Source organism: Echiichthys vipera, assembly GCF_963691815.1.
Source record: "Echiichthys vipera genome assembly, chromosome: 13".
Taxonomy (NCBI): Eukaryota; Metazoa; Chordata; class Actinopteri; order Perciformes; family Trachinidae; genus Echiichthys; species Echiichthys vipera.
The window spans coordinates 16,351,398-16,369,156 of NC_139838.1; the positions used below are offsets into that span (position 1 = coordinate 16,351,398).

Consider the following 17,759-nt stretch of genomic DNA (forward strand, 5'->3'; position numbering starts at 1 on the left):
AGTCTTTAATCCAGAGTCATAACACTTGACTCGTGCTTTGTTCTTGAAGCTGACCGCATATTCACTGACCCAGAAACTTCTGACAAACATTTTTACCCACAGACACCTGGCTAAAACTAGAATATGAAACCCTGAGCTTCTAAGACAGAAACGTTTCAGCTGCTCCTTCGCATGAAGGGGGAAACAGGCAATATTACCACCCAGCCCCTAAAATGTGCTCTGCTCTTTCTCAGAGAAACACAAAATGTCTGGCAATACAGTAAGTGACAAAAGGGGCGTTAAATTGAGTTTATGAGTAGATCTTTCCATGTGTGTATTTTTCTCCTCCTTAGCTTTTGTTCCATGTGGCTTGTGGATGGAGGTGCAGTCCAGATGAAATGGCTCAGCCAGGAGCATGAAGATACCATGGTTATTCTTACAGATGCACTTTAAATGCTATTTTGTTCCACTGAATATTTCACTGGGAGTGGCCCTGAATGATACAGGCTTTTCATTCACTTTACGGTTTTGTTGTTCAGGTCCTTGTAGTGAGAGCTGTGGTTTCTAATGTGACATATGTTCCCATTTTATGCGCATCTCTAATGCAAATGCTTTTTAGTTCTAGCGCAGAGCACATAGAGGCAGCGTGTGTGCATTTTCAGGAAGGCAGTTGTTGAATTGACAGCCTCCCAGAGTTAAATCTCCCTGGAGTTGGAGATTGTGGGAAAAACACATGTTGTTGTACATTTTCCTGAAACGGGGGACATGCCTGGGCTTATGACAAGAAAGCAAGGTCACTGCCAAGAGATAGAGTACATCCAAACACTATGCTTGTGTGGTGTGTGTGTGTGTGTGTGTGTGTGTGTGTGTGTGTTGTGTGTGTGTGTGTGTGTGTGTGTGTGTGTATGTGCAACACTAAAAGACATATAGGGCGACTTGCAGCATGGGTGCATGTATGAATGCATGAGCATGCATTTGGCCTGGACTGTGCACTTATGTGTCTATGTGTAGTTTTCTTTCTACACAGCGTTAAGTTCAGGGTTGCATCTAAAAATACCCATGAGCCCAAGAGGAAAGCAAAGATGGGAAACCATTTACAGAAGAATACGGAGAACACGGGGCTCTTTCAAAGACAGCAGCTCCAGAGGGAAGCTGCAGACAGGAATCACCTTGTTGGCCTGAAGGATTTCCCCTCATTCTTTCAAGCATGCAGGTTTGTTTTTGATGTTGCATGCTGTAAAAACTGACAGAGCTCTTGGTTAAAAGATGAGTTACCCCTTTCTGTTTTTGCTGTGTTATATTAGTAAGTTACACGCTGTATCAAAACCATAACGTGCTTCTTGCTCTGTTGGCACACAGATGGTTGCAGTACTCAGGGTGGTGCTGTCATTAAGGTCATTTCCGTCTGTTTGCGACAGAGCTAAAAAAAAATAACGGATTCCTGGGAGATGTTGATACAGGAGCAGACTTGTGCACGGATCGTGAAGAGGAGGGGGGGGGGGGGGGGGGGGTTAGAAGGAGGAGGGAATCCAGATCGGAAAGAGCAGCATCGGTGCCGCAGGGGAGATAGAGAGAGAGAGAGAGAGAGAGAGAGAGAGAGGAGAGAGAGAGAGAGAGAGAGAGAGAAGAGGAGAGAGAGAGAGAGAGAGAGAAGAGAGAGTGAGAGAGAGAGGAGAGAGAGGGAGAGGGAGAGGGAGAGGGAGAGGGGAGAGGGAGAGGGAGAGAGAGAGAGAGAGGGGGAGAGAGAGAGGGAGAGAGAGAGAGAGAGAGAGAGGAGAGAGGGAGAGAGGGAGAGGGAAGAGAGGGAGGACAGACTGTGGAGGAGAAGGCGCAAAGCTCCATCTCTGCCGCCTGGACATGACTTTTATCTTACACTGAACAAAACGGATTTCACTTGGTGTCGCCATGTATTTTGGTACGTAAACGATGCATTTTTTTAAAAACCTCAAATAGTTATTTTGTTCCAGGAACGCAGTGGAGTCACTTGTTGCTATGTTGAGATGGATGTGCGCTTCGTGAAGTCAGTCACCGGCAAACAGTGGAAAAGAGGCATTGTCGCTTATTCAGTACGAATTAAAAGCCAAAATGATGGTTTGTTTTAGTTTCGAGCCTTTTTAGTGGCGCTTAAATCTCCAAAAAACCTCCTGAAATATAATAACACACGCTGCGATAACGTACCAATATGCTACAATAGCAGAAGAAGCTCACAAAAACCATTTACTTAATATGAATGTGGATGCCTCTTCTGTCGAATTCTAGCCTTAACATTTATTGCAGGATTAAAAACTATAGAAAGGCTCCTCAAAATAAGACAAATTATTATTTCCTTAGATTATTACATCATTATAACTCAAAGAAGTGTCTCAACATTTCACTTGTGTGTGTGTGTGTCTGTGCGTTTATAGAATAGAATAGAAATACTTTATTGACCCCAAGCTGGAAAATTGCAGAAGCTGGGAAATTGCAGTGTGTGTGTGTGTGTGTGTGTGTGTGTGTGTGTGTGTGTGTGTGTGCCTCACCTCGTCCACGTGTTTCTTTTATCTCATGAAGTCATTTTTCTCACCAATGCACGTCAGCGCGTGGAGGCGGGCGCGCACACATCACGCGCAGAATAGCACGATGAGTGAATTGAAATGATAAAGAGCGGATGGGTGTGTTGTGAGTTTGATTATGATGATTACACATGCGGGCTGGTCCTGAATCAAACCGTAATCAAGCTCAAAAGACACAAGGCCTCCTTAATCAGGACTCAGCAGCACAATAAACAAGACGCAACTGTCACAAAAGCACGTTTAAAATAGGGCCAATGGTCTGGCCTCTGTCAAATCCTTTATCTGCAAAGAATATTGCACTCATATGAAGTAGAGATGGAACACAAGTAGGTCACAATGGAAGTACAAGTACCTGAGAATTGTGCTTTACACTATTGAGCAGCTACTTACCTTCAGTTTCACATGAAGATCCAGTGAACCTTTATTCTTATAACTGCCAATGTGGATGAGTTTTGTTAATTCACAGGAACAAATGTTGCTCATTTGACTGTTTATTTATAGAGAACAAAGCACATTAATCAACACTGGTATTTAACAATATTAATGTAAATGTACCTGTGTTCGTTCTCCTGCCCACTGGGCGATAATTTGATATGGTTTCAGTGGAATCGTATAGATGATGAAATCATACATAACATATAACCAATTGTCATCTAAATTGATAATAACAAGCGCACACAGACTCAAATTTCTCAGGGAATCCAATTTTGAGTTTCTATTTTTGCCCTATTCTTAATAGAATGAGAAAATACTCAGCTTTTTTCATTTGTTACAGATTAAATTCACAACGGGGTATACAAAAATAGGCTTTGGGGTTATTTCATATAGATCATTTATTTATTGGCTTACTGAAGAGCATGCTATATCGGGATGAATATCTTTATCGAGTTATGAAATTATATGAATGAATATTGGAATAGAAGATTTCAGCCATGTCGTCCAACCATACTCCTGCCACAACTACAACTGCCAAATATATATTAAAAAATATCAGGTAGAGTTAAGTTGCAGTGAGAATAAGACGTAAAAAACTGATGTAAACACTTTATTCTGACAATTTTTAACAAACAATAGGATCACACAATTTTTTAAGTACAACATACTTGCACACAGAATGTCTTCACCTAGACCTCTTTGATGTACGTCAAAATATTATTTCTAAAAGGAATCGCCTCATCTCTATTGAGTCATTCCTCTGTATGTTTATCTATCTACCTGTCTCCTCCCTAGGTAGTATGTGTCATGGCGCTCTGCTGCCGCTGGCCCGCCCCACGCTGGGCAGGACCCAGCCCTCCCTGGACCCGAAGCCCCTCGTCCCCTTTCACCTGCTGCCTGGATTCACAGATGTGAGTAGTGTCAGTCATCGTAGTTACCACAGCAACTACGTTCTCACCAACAGTGTCTTTAAAAAAACAACCCAAAAAGCCCAAATCGCTCACTTTATTGCACCGATATCTGCTTCAAAGGGAGGCGTTTATTATATGGAACGATGTTGCTGCATGTTATCTTTCAATACACAGATGCATGAGCGAGCTGCCTACACCTTTCCAAATATATCACCTCTGATGCAGAGAGTTGTGACATTTCCACAAAACCTGGGGGTGGAGCTGATTCCTTGATATTCCTCACACAGCTTTCCTTAGAGCTGTCAGTCCCGGTGTTTGTGAAGGGTGAAGGTGGAGTCAAAGCCCCGAAGACAGTTGTGAGATGTGTCTGGCAGGGCCGAGGGCTGACGTGTGGTTTACAGGGGGGGCGAGGGATCTGTACGGTGCTGTACGTCTCCATATGCTCCTGGCTATGATTTATGAAATCCTTTTTATTTTCTACCCTAGATCAATAAGGCATATTTAATGCAACTTGACTACAGAGCTGTGACACATTTATTGACAACACAAAACGAGTTCTAACACCTCTATTTGTTCCCAGCACATGAAGCCAAGAAAATATGATGTTGTTTTTTTTTTTTTGTCCTCACACTTTCGCTAATAAACCTATTACAAAACCTAAACTTGAGATGAAGTTGACTCATAAGCTCCTTAGTGTTCTGGCCAAATACCCACGCTGAACCAACCTGACCATTTTCTTTTTTTGTCCTCTCTGTTGATGTTAAGAAGAGAACTGTAGAGAGACAAATTGAGGGTTTAAAAGAAAGAGAGGATTGTGTGTAGCCATCTGCTGGACTGCTAGTGTGCAGTGTAGTAAATCTATTTTGTGTGTGTGTGTGTGTGTGTGTGTGTGTGTGTGTGTGCGTGTGTGTGTGTGTGTGTAGCATCTCCCTCTTTGTCAAGAAGCCATTGTGCCACCTGAGGAGGTCTTGACCGGCTCCCCTCCGTTTCACCCCTCTCTCCTCCTCTCTGCAGCCTTCTCATCCACCCCTTCTACTTTTCCTACGTTGCTCCATCACCCTCTTCACTTCACCTCACTTCTCTTCTTGTAATTTCCACTTTGTCTTCTGCTGTCATCCTCCCCGTCCCTCCTCGTCCCTCCTCATCCCATGCACTCTTTCTTGCTTTCATCGTTTTCAAATCCCTCGTCTTTCCATCATTTTCCCCACAGACCCTCCTCTCGCCATCACTTTAATTTCTCTCTTCCTCCTTTACCGCAAAAAACAGCTACAAAGTATTTAAAATTTTTGTTACATTTTGTTAATTTACAACTTTTGTAAATTACATTTCCTTTGTCTGTCGTCTTCTTTGTGCTAAATGGCCTTCCTGCTCAAATCAACTTATAATTTACCACAGGTTAAAAATTGTCACATCCCCTCTCTCCTTTTTTCTAACTTCTTTCTTTCATTTTGATCAATTTCTAACACTTCCCCCACTATTGTAAGCCACCTAAACAGCTGGTGACCTTTACAGTGCTTGGTATTGATTGGGTGTAATTTTAGACACAAAAAAACACAACAATGTTTTAAAGGAGCATTGGCTACATGGCTGACATTAATTAATGCACATCAAGAGCCCCTTCTGACACCTCTCTAAATTCTTCTTCTTATCAATTAATCTGCTGACTATTTTCTTGAATAATAGTTTCATTAGACAATAGTGAAAAATGTCTTTTGTAAATAACATGTATGATTTGCCAGAGCTCAAGGTAACTTATTCAAAGTCTTCTTGCATCTTACCAACAGTGCAAAACCCCCAAATATTCAGTTTACTGTCATATAGGACAAAGAAAAGCAGTAAATCCTGACAATGGATTAAGCAAATCATTTTGAATGGAACAGAAATACTCTACTGATCCCCAAAGGAAAATATTGTACGTTAAATATATAAAGAGAATCGATGACAATGAACAATAACACTGAATATGTATACATATGTACATTCTGCTGCATTGAATATCAACCTTTATGTAAATCAAAGCAAGATATGGGTAAAAATGTGCTTTATATTACTATAGTAATTATATATTATTTTATTATAGATTTATGCATTAGAGGAGACACTACAGGTGAATAGGGTAAAATAAAAACAACTAGACATTAAATAAACTATTTGTTGTATTCCAAGCATTACTAAGCATTATCTAGTCCTAATGTGTGTAAATTTAGAGGACACCAACAAATACAATTAGACAAAGTGACAGTGCAGGAAAATAAACACCTAAATGTGTATTTTGAATGGTTTTCTATTCTTTAGTCTGACAGAAAACATGTTATGAAAGCAAAATAGTTGTGTTATGTTTGTCTTGCCTGTATCGTCTCACCTTTAAAAACCTTAAACACATTAATGAAATAAAATGAATAATGTTTAAAAACCATGGCAGGGATGAGTAGTTTCTGATTTGTTCCGTTACTCGGCTAATTGTTTCATCTTCACTGCTTTTATTAAAGATATTATATCTTTGAGATACCATGTTCCTCAGTTTCTTTATTTTATTTTATTTTATTTTAATATAACAGAAAAGAAACAATAACAGTAAGAAAGTTTTGAGTCTTGAGTTCCTGCAAACATCATTGCTCAGCATAGTGTCAAGGGAATCTTCTCTCTCCTGTGGGTGTTCAGTAAGTGGGCACACAGCTGAACTCGAGATGCCAGCCACTTCTCCTGGAATGTGTGTTTTTACGTGTGTGTGTGTGTGTGTGTGTGTGTGTGTGTGTGTGTGTGTGTGTGTGTGAAAGTCTGCATTTTTTTCTTGTGAATGTATCTGTCATGTTTGTTGGCCTCTGTAAAGCACAGCAGTTTGTTTGATGCCCCCATGTGCGTTGTCGTGGTTACAGGGTTGCACGCAAGTGTGTGTCGACGTTTTGGGCCATGGAGCCAAATTTGGAATTCACCGGCTAGTTTGGCTTGCAGTTTGATAGAAATGGAAACAAAAAAAAGGGTTTTTGTTTCCACGCAAATACTAATTGAAATGACAAAGAACCAAAAGCAGCAGCTCATTCATCATAACCCACTCTTTTTTTAGTTGCTTGACGTCATGCGCTCACACGCAGCTGTCACGCTGGTACACGGCGTTGCAGTAACATTCATCATTATAAATCTTGCGGCTCTTGACTGCACTCCAGGTAAAAGTCTGCTTTACTTCACTTGGCCATATGTCTCAGCCATAACTCACTCCACAAAGCTGAGCACGTCTGACACGCCATCACAGCTGTGTGCGAGGAAATGAGAGAGAATGCACTGATTAATACTGAAGCTGAGTGGTGGATGTCTTTATTTACCGAATTGACTGATTTTGTTGCTTTTATTGTCACAATACGTAGGGAGGGTATTATTTGGATTGGATTCAGTGGTGTGTGTGTGTCTGTGTGTGTGTGTGTGTGTGTGTGTGTGTGTGTGTGTGTGTGTGTGTGTGTGTGTGTGTGTGTGTGTGTGTGTGCACAGAAGACAGAAAGACAGAGACAATGAGTAAAAAGGGCAACATGACTTTGCCACAGGTGCTAGTCCACCCCAGAGTGGGATTGAAGAGTACCAGAGTGAATCCACTGGGAGGCAGGAAGGTGACTTTGATCAGACAGAGACGAAAGGGAGAGGCAGAGAGTTCAGAGGGGAACAGATGGAGGGGTGAAGTGAGGGATGTGTGATGGAGGTTTCAGACGGTGATACGGGAGCTTCGGGCCGGAGAAGTCTCATTCAGAGAAACATAAAACCACGCACACATTAATTCTCAGCACTAACGTGGCCATGTTGTTATTCGTGTTCTACATTACAAGGAAATACATAAAAATATGAGCAATATAAACGCAGGGAAATATAAAATATAAGAATAGGAAGGAACAGTATATACAATATTTATTCATTTTCAACATGGCAAAGAGGAAATAATATTAGTAGATTTCATGATGTGATATTTTAAATATGATGCACAAGATCAATATATATATATATATATATATATATATTTTTTTTTTACATGTGTTTGCCTGAGTTTTACATAGAAACACAGCTGTAGGGAGACAGAGAGATAAGAGACCGATGACTGCAGAGTTGCATTCCAATGCAGCTGCCAAGAGTGATGTTCACAGAACATGAACACAAACACACACACACAAAGAGAGAGAGAGAGAGAGAGAGAGAGAGAGAGAGAGAGAGAGAGAGAGAGAGAGAGAGAGAGAGAGAGAGAGAGAGATTGCATTTTTAACATTTGAAGAGCAAAGAATTCATCTTTGGCACTTAAGAATCTAACTAAATCTCCAGTGCGGTGCTACAGTGTGTGTGTTCTCAGGTCGCTGGCCCACAACAACATTTCTACGTCACATTCAGCCAGATTTCCAAAAGCCTCCCTGGTTGTGCCTAGTTATATGGCCCCTACATTTCATCGCAGGTAATAGGTTTGTTTTGCTCAAAGAAGGCCAGTTGGGTTTTATTAGAGTATATGTGCTCATTAAACCTACCAGTAGGTAATGTCCACAGCGCTGTGTGGTCAGAGGTTTATTGCCTGTTTCTTACATGCATAAAGAAACCTAGTCTGGGGGTGAAAGGTCCAATTTCAGGATAAAAAACTATGATTTTGTTTCCTGGTAAAGGGTATGGAATGGTAAAATGCCTTGTTTTAAAAGTGGTAGACACCTTACGAGGAATTTCTCTAAAAAAAACCCCGCCCTTGTTTCTAACTTTCTGTTTGGAAAGACCATCAGCAGGATCGGGGTCTTCTTGGAAAAGAACTGGGTGAGGCTCGACTTTTCAGCATGAAGCACTCACCCCCTGAAGGTTTGAAAGGTGGCTGTAAAATGTTTATAGTTTGCGCCATCAAAGAGAGCGGAGGCCTGGGTCAGGTGGGATTCAAGGTGGTCACACTGGACTTAGTAACAGTACATGCTTTTGTGTGGATATCAGGACATTCATAGGAGCTTTCCAAATCTTTTTTCCATCGTCCATATACTGCTACTCAGTTAGGGCTGTTCTCATCAGTGTTCATACATATAAAAATGAAAAGTAATGCACTGTAATTTGTATTGTATTGTATTCCACATATTAAATGCAGGAGACGTAAGTTAAGACGTTAAGGAGAATGTTTGGGTTTGGTGGATGGGTCCCAAATTATAGGACTTTCACAACAACCGTTTTACTAATCCTAACCAAGTGGTTTTGATGCCTAATCCTACCTGCCATCTTTGCTAAAACCTCTGATGTAACAGTAGTTTTGGTGCCTAAACCTAACCGTCACCACAGGCAACCATCACCGTGGACTTCTGGTCCATCACCGTCTCGTAGACGACTTCTGTTCGCCATTTCGTAAGATATGATACGAATGTTTGCTCAGAACTTTTCATAAAATATCCTGCGAAACTGCTGATGAGAATATGTTTCTCAGTTATGCTGTACTTTTGTTTAAAGGTATTGTAAAAAGTAAGATTTAGAATAAAGAATATTTTGAAAGTCTCAAAACACTTATTCTACAGAGAAACGCACACAGCCCATATTCAGAAACAGACAGTAAGTAAGTAACATTAAAGCGTGTAAACACGTTCTAGGTGAAAACCTAAATGCAACCTGAGAATGAGCAGAATATTTCCTCTTTAAGAAGTACAGCATCAGGTTAACTAATTAGTGAGCTAAGATTAAGTTGTTCTGACCAAAGAGGAGGAAGCTTTAACTAGTGTTGCCTGCAAGCTTGACAGTAAATTGACACAAAAGCTGGAAATCAAACTATAAAGACTAAAAATGTAAGTTTGGGAGCATGCTGCAAGATTGGATTGACAGGTTGATGTAAACATTTTGATGCCATAAAAATATGTCACTGATAATTGCTGTGAATCCAAGTGAAATCCAAGCTAACAACAGCCCCTGTTCTGCACGGTGGAGCACACTACGAGCCTTTGACTACCTTTCAAACATACAGGGGTTGAGTGTTCCATAATCACTTTAAGCCTGTTGGGTTTATTCAAGGTTTAGCCTCAGTTCACGGCAATTTTGTTAATGCATGACTGAGGGTCAGACAAGCTACTCCCCCATTCAGCTCCTTGTCACTCTAACCTCAGATATTATAAATCTGTGTTTTAGCTCACAGACAGCATGTCATTAACACCTCAGGTGATCACTTTCACCACCTACTCAGTCTCGCCTCTCACATCTCTAAACCAGTTGTGACCTTAATGTTACGCTTCCCTTTGTTTACAGATGGATCACGGCCATAAAGCCGCCATAGGGTTTGGGCTAACGTCACCGCTGAAGAGGAAGATCAGTTCCTGCGGAGTTTGTCGACTGAGGTTCAACTCGGAGGTGGGCGTTGTCGTGTGGGAAAACATGCACATTGAATTGTTTTTCTTTCAGGGTGCTTTTATTTCTCACACACGCCCTTACATGACAGTTGAGGAGGCCTGCCCTTAGGTCAGACCTTCCCCGTTTTATAATGCGTGAAATGTGCACGCCTCTTAATAACTCACCTCAGAGCATTCATTATTTATTTGGCTTATTACACACTGATTTATAAACAAGCTCTAATATATGCGGAACTGCAATGTAATGTCACCACACCTCTCCATTACTAATATGGATTAACTTGTTGGCACGGTGTTCGTCTATATACTATTAAAACAGCTGGCAATCAGTGTGGGAGTGATAGCAGCCTCTTAAACGTTGTGCTGGAGTTACATTCACATTCACATTCAATTGTTTGCGGTAAGTTCATACCTTCTTTTTTTGCTGTTGTGTGCACAGGCGCAGGCTTCTTCTCATTACATTGGTACCAAACACGCAAAAAGGCTGAAAGCGATGGACGCCCCCGATTCAAAGATCAGGACCTCTGAACCAGTCACCAAGGAAACCACACTGCAAATCCTCCCGTCACCCTGCTCACAGCCCTCCGGCTCTGACATAGCATCAGGAGGTGTGTGTCTCTGCACTCATACTTCCCCCGTGCGTGTAGGTGTGTGTGCAGAAATCAAATGTATGACAGCATTATATATATGAATGCATGGCTCAAACCTTCTTCTCCCAGTCACGACTTTCGCTCTTTGAAGTGATAAACCTCCGGCTGCTTTGAGGTTTCACAGTGAAGAGATTAAAAGGTTGGAGCATTAACCTGCGCCCCTTCTTCATATTTACATTTACTGACCTCTTGAGGCGCCTCCTGAGATCAAAAACACACTGAAAATGCTTTGAATATGATCCGTGGGTAATTGTACAGTGTGTACGAGTGTGCCTGGAAATGTGTTATGTGTGGAGGTTTGTCAAAGCATTGGCTGCTTTCCAACATGTCTATATATATATGTGTGTGCGTGTGTGTGCACGCGCAAGTCCTGATGTGTTACTTTTGCATGTGTGCGGGCGTTAGAGAATGAAAATAATACATTTTGCTACAAGCTTAAAAGCAAAAAAAAGATTGAAGAATTGTACTTGACATTGCCAGTGTAACAGTGCGTTTGAAGAGTAAGAGCACAAGTGATCATTTCCAGTGTGGAGTCAGTTTCAGAGGAAGTGGATGCGGCGGCAGGAGAGCTCCCTGAAGATTACTTCAGCAAACAGCCTAGCCTGCTATGGCAACAAACAGACACCCACACAGCTAGGCAGTGCTAATCATTGTTATTAGCAAAAAGTGAATCCTTAAATCAGCACGCGCTACTCCGAGGAACCTCCACAAGTCAGTCTCACGAAAGATAAAAGAGCTAAATCACCTCGGTACAAAAGTTAGTTTAAGGGCTAGGAGATAGATCCTTGGGGAAATCACTGATAATTGGTGCGACCATAGAGGTTGATAGAGCTTTTATCTCTGAGCATGTCATGAAATGCTTCGTGCTGTAAGCAGCAAGAGTTCAGGAATTTGCCGGAAAAGTTTCTACTTATCTGACTCTCCATCTCTCTTGCTTGCTCTCTTTCTGCTTTTTTCTTACCATACTTTTTGTTTTTCCCTCTACTTGTGCTATCTTATTAATTTTCCTCTGTTTCCTTCTGCGTTCATTATAGAACCCCCAGCCCCAAACCCTACCTCAGACGCGGCACCAACGAGCAGCGGCCCCACCAAAACTGTGAATGCGCCCTCTGACCCCACCCCGTCGTCCAGCCCGAGCACACCAGAGAAAGAGACGCAAAGAGACGGCGAGGTGGACACGGCTCCAGAGGTGGAAACAGAAGAAGAGAAAGCTATACGTCTTCTCTACTGCTCCCTCTGCAAGGTTGCTGTGAACTCCGCCTCCCAGCTGCAGGCCCACAACAGTGGTGAGAAACCGCGGGCACTGCCGTAGTTAAGAGTAGCCTGATTGTTCTATGTCTGATGCTCTGTTGACGTGACTTTATATCTGCACAGGCACTAAGCACAAGACAATGCTGGAGGCAAGGAGTGGCCATGGAGCCATCAAGTCCTTCCCGAGGACAGGGGTTAAGACCAAGTTGGTCGCAACATCTGAGTTATCAACTGGACTCCAGAACAAAACTTTCCACTGTGAGATCTGTGATGTGCATGTCAACTCTGAGACTCAACTCAAACAGGTTAGTTCCTGACAATGCCTGGTTAGTGACAAAGCTCAGATTGGACAGTTCTTATAGTGATTAACACAGAAACACAGTTACAGAGCTATGTTTAGACGAGGCATTAGGCATCAGTAGAAATATGCAGTGGAAACCTCCAAATTTGAGACGATCCTGCTTTAGACAACGTGTTCTCATGAACAGGTCTGTACCAAATTCTACGAAAAGTTATGTACAGAAATTAGGATGAAAAAACACGCTGACAGACTGCAGGACCGGACCGAAAGATGATCAAAAGACGCTGAACCGGAACTGCAACAACGCACAAAAAACAACAGCTTTAGCTAACAAAAGGTGACAGGTAGGGTTAACGTGTAATTATACACGGCATGAAAAAAACTTAGTTAGGATTACAAAAAAGGCTGTGCATTGGTTTAGTACGGAAGGGAATTGAACCCCGCTTGCCTCTCCCCTGGCTTCCAGTTCTGTGTTTTAGGAAACAGCCACCACCTCAACCTGTCTTATACTACATCTAGCATCCGTTACAGAAAGCCAATTCAGGACTGTGCATAATGTTATTCCAAAATCACAGTGTGAACATCTTAGTTAAACTCTGCAGGTGAGTAATACTAACTGATCCCTGAAGATAATGAGCACAAATCAGGTGGTTTTCTTACCTGAGTCGAAGGGTTTGCACTGGGCTGCTGGAAAAGCCTTCTCCTGCTTTGCTCCATGCTTTGCTTCATGATTCCGAGCTCCATGGACTCGAGTTGATCTTCAGAGAGTACTACATCTAAATTAAAGTCATGTTAAACATACCTGTAATTGAGAAATTCAACTGATTTAGTCTCAGTTGAATTTCCTTGTGTGTTTGATTTTTGATGTTTAATTTCTATTTAAACTGTAACCGGTGTGCTGTCTTGGCCAGGTATTCCTCAGAAAAGGGATTTCCATCCCAAGGGGCTTCCTGGTTAAATAAAGGTTTAAAACAACAACAACAACAACAACAAAGCTGCAGTTTCAGATGGCGTCTTTATATCAGCATTTCTGTTCGTGATATGAATTTACAGCATTGGTCTGACTGTTTAAAAGTTAACTTTAGCCAGGTGCTCATGAATATTTAGCAGTTTGCTGCCGATTGTGTGGCCGCAGCCATCTGTTAGTGCTTGTCAATCAAATCAAAATGATTTCCAAACCCACCCCCTTTATGAATATTTTTATATCTGAAAGTCAGAGCCAACACAATATCAACATGCTGCAAAATAGGAACTTTGATTAGGCTTCATTTAATTTCCTCTTCTCTGATTATTCAAATTTCCAAACAAAGGAAAAGATTCTTTCTTTCTTTGTTCCCGTCTTTATGTTGCTGCCTGCGTCCGTCTGGTGTTTATCTGTCTGTTTCTATCCTCCACACCAGCACATCAGCAGTAGGAGACACAAGGATAGAGCAGCAGGTAAACCAGCCAAGGCTAAGTTCAGCCCTTACACTCCCACCCAACGCCACCAGAATTTCCAAGCAGTGAGTACTCTCCCGTTGCTTGATTTACTTTCGTCCCTCATCATTGTGCTTGTGTTCATGAGTTGACTCTCTCAAGGAAGCTCCACTCCCTACTTCTAATGAGACAAATCCTCAGCGATATAAGTTAAAGAATCTAATGTCTGAAATGTTGCAATCCTATGACTTTGTTAGTGGGACAAAAATGCAGCTTACGTTAGAAAGGAGAGCAGATTCACGATAAGATTGTTTGGCAGTAACTGGGACAGCTTGTACTTCTAGTGGCCAAGTAGCTGCTAAGATTTTATCTCCTTGTCCTTCTCTGGTTTCCTGCTTAAGCTGCTCAATTTTCTTTTGAGAGAGAAAAAAACACCCTGTGATTGCAGTGTGTTTGTCTGTGTTTTTCCTCCTCAGATTCGTCTCGTTCTACGCAAGAACCCAGACCTGACCAAACCTCTGGCGTCCTGTCTCCTACAGCGTCAACTCTCCGTTGCCGCTGCTGCTGCTGCTGTGGCAACGCTACCCCCCTTTCCTCTCAGCCCTGCCTCGAACTCACGCCCTGCCCTGTTCCAGAGTCAGCCCCTTCCCCAGGCCCTGCTGCATCAGGCCCCTGGACCCATCTGTTCAACACACACACAGGTTCTGTTTTCCCCCTTCTGACCCGACGTCTCAATCAGCTCTGAACTGCAGCTAAAAGCAGACCTAAGACCTGAACAAGATGTGATATAAAACAGCGCTTACTGTGCTCTACTAAGAACAGATACTGTGGGTGTTCAAGGACCAGGACTGAAGATTATTTGCTGTGGCCAAAACCGTACGGTAGATTGGGATGGAGGAAGTACAAAGCAGCAAATTAACGTAAACAAGGCTGCAGTCGAACAGTAAAAAAAATTGCTTCCTGTCTTTTCCATAACTTGGAAAATGTCATGAGGTCAAGGAAAGATGTGAATGAGAACTCATGTGGATGTAGGAAAGGACAACTGCGGCGCTCAGAGAGAATCCAACTGCACTTTCACTCAGCTCTGTAATTATACAACGGTGTATGTTGTTGATGTAGGTTTACCGTGGTGAAACTACAATGTTCCAAAAATGGACTGCTAAAAGCGCATCTTAGATACTTCTTCCCACGCCTTCCTACCGTGTTGTTTCATGAAGGTTATATAGCATGGTCAACCCGGTGACCGGTCCAAAGAAAAAGTGAAAGGAAACAGAACGGTCACATTGGGAATGGTTGCTCACGCTCACCCTTCTGTTCACTCATATTTATCCACATGAATCCCAATTAGTACATGATGATCTGCGTCCATTGTTGGTCAAGTCAATTGTTTGTGTTTGAAGGTTGAATAGTGCACATTTTTAAATTTTGCTGCCGCAAGTAATTGTGGGACGGCTATATTTCCTTTCCTTTTGTAAAGGATGGTCCAGTGTACCCTAGGCTAAAGGCCAGAGGTGCCGCTTGCCATCAGGCAAGGCAGGCAACTGTTTCGGGCCCCGGGCCAGTAGGGGCCCCCGAGGGTTGACAAACTTTAAACTACAGAAATGACAATGCACAAAGTTTCCGATGACAGTAGGAGAGCTACCCCCCCTAAAGGGACCCCACCTCATGATTTTTCTGATGAACGCTGGTTTGAGGGGCCTCCTGTGAATTTTTGCCCAGGGCCCCGACAGACTCTAGAATCGCCTCTGCTAAAGGCTGGTTATTGGTATTCAACTAAGAAGTATAGAAATTTCTCCAGTCAAACGATACCTGCGTTCATTCCTTTTTGTAACCTGATCCAGAAAAAATACTATTTGTGTGGTTTTGCTACAACCCACACAGTGTGTGGTGAAGTCGAGCACGGTGTATTGGAGGTGGCAGTTCGACTTGCCAAGATGGTCGATTCATATGGTGGGTATCAAATGAAGTAGTATGGCATTGGAGGAAGTACTCTATTGGTATAGGTATGACTTTAAGGGTATTGGTGTTGGTTCTGGTATCGTAATTTTTAAAACGATACTTCCGGGTCATTTCACTCAGTTCGGATTCTTCTCAGCAAAAAAGACTATTCGACCGCAGCCCCTGACTATTTTCTGATGTGAGTGTGTGAAATGTGTGTGAGTGCATGCATAGATATAGCCATCATAGAAGTTCAACTTTTTGTTTGTGACACTACTGCTTAAGTCCTTCATTAATAAACACAGTTTATAGATGATGGTGATGATAATATATACAGTAATCAATCTAATCCCTATTTAACTGGACAGTTTAAATCAGAAAAGATATGAAAGAAGCATTATGGTGAACTTCCATGATAACTATAACGGCATGTTGTTGTGTGTGCAAATCTGCATATAAGGATGAATGCCAATCAGAGCATGAACAATACCTATGGATAGTCATGTTTGATTCCAAAACAAATCTTTATCACCAAATCAATGCTCCATAATATGCATTTTATTCAATAAATAAGTGCAATATCCTTCAAGTGTAATATGATGTTAATTTGGTGATACATCTTAAATCTTAAATAAGATACATATGCTATAACAAACATCTATGTTAGTCTTTTCAGCTCCTTGCGTACGTGTTCACCCAGACACTGCCAGAGACACAGATGCACATCATCCATAACTCTTTTTATTCAGACAGAGACCTGAGCCCATTTCATCCTCCTTTCTACTTAGCAGCACACAAAAACTGTCTTTCTGTAGTCAGGTATTTCCCTAAAAACAGTACAGATAAACCTTTGCCCCCCCCTTGCATCCCCTCCCCCTCATTCGTGACATAAATTTAGGCAGGAATGTTCTGTCTGACTTTATTGTCTGTCTTTCTGATGATGTTTACTACACCGCAGCGTCAACCGATGTGTGCATTTTGGTATGCTTATATTTTAAAGGAAGTTAATATTGGAAGCCTAGAGGTATATATATATATAGAGAGAGAAAGAGAGAGAGAGAGAGGGTGTGTGCTACTGTAGATATAGATCGCCTCTTGAATTTTTGACTCGGAAATTGGATAAGTGAAAACTTTTTAACTGCCTACATTTGTAGATCACTGTTGACATTCCAGGCTGTAGTTACAGATGGTTATTTTACCCTTTGTCAGAGGTCAAAGTCTTAACTCACGCCGTCAGATCAGGGGCTGTCAACTTTCTACGACCTCTCACGCTTTCTTCTTGTTTTTCATCAGTCAGCTGACATGGAACCGGATTAATTAGATGGAGATTTTTTGCTCCTGCCTCCCACAGGCGCTCCAAAGCAAATAATTCTACAAGCCAATTCAAAGAATTATCTTCCAGTCAATCATGGCCTTCTGATTCTCCCAGTTGTCACAGCAGTCATTATCATTATTAATTGTCTGGTTTGATGATTGGGAACATCTGTGTGTGGGGTGCTCAATTCTCCACAGAATCCAGACCTCCTCTGGCCCCTTAACTCCCTGGCTCGTTCTCTCTATCTCTATCGACTTCTCTGCCTTTTCTCCTTCAGTATTTGTCATCTTTCTTTCGTTATCTCACAATACATTCACTGTGCCTCTCTGTCTCTCACTCCTCTAGTGAATTTGTGGCAGGCATGCGCACCCACACACACACACACACACACACACACACACACACACACACACACACACACACACACACACACACACACACACACACACACACACACACACACACACACACACACACACACACGTAAACACATATCTGCAACACAAAAGCTTGACTTGGAATCCTGGGAATTTTCTATTCTCTGCTACCTGGAGAGAGTACAAAGGTGCAAAGCAGACCTTTGCATGCCATGTGAGGGCAGTTCAAATAGAAAAACAGAGTACAGTAAGCTCTTGGCGCAGGGATGCAGCCTTTTCGACTTCTGCATATAATAAAACAGAGGTGAATCAAT

The 17,759-nt window shown here is 42.1% G+C and overlaps 1 protein-coding gene across 2 annotated transcripts; it reads left to right on the forward strand.

Moving 5' to 3' along the window:
- Window positions 1-1,794: 1,794 nt before the first annotated feature.
- Window positions 1,795-16,286, forward strand: LOC310955599 (zinc finger protein 385D-like). Of its 2 annotated transcripts, none has more exons than XM_083925516.1 (8): window positions 1,795-1,894; window positions 3,762-3,877; window positions 10,097-10,198; window positions 10,637-10,844; window positions 11,882-12,133; window positions 12,222-12,403; window positions 13,800-13,901; window positions 14,292-16,286. In XM_083925516.1, the coding sequence occupies exons 1-8, from the start codon at window positions 1,885-1,887 to the stop codon at window positions 14,535-14,537; spliced, it is 1,218 nt and encodes a 405-aa protein (XP_083781642.1). In that variant the 5' UTR covers window positions 1,795-1,884; the 3' UTR covers window positions 14,538-16,286. The 2 variants fall into 2 exon arrangements, with proteins under 2 accessions (XP_083781642.1, XP_083781643.1); XM_083925517.1 differs by having other exon boundaries at window positions 10,637-10,805.
- The last annotated feature ends 1,473 nt before the right edge of the window (window positions 16,287-17,759 follow it).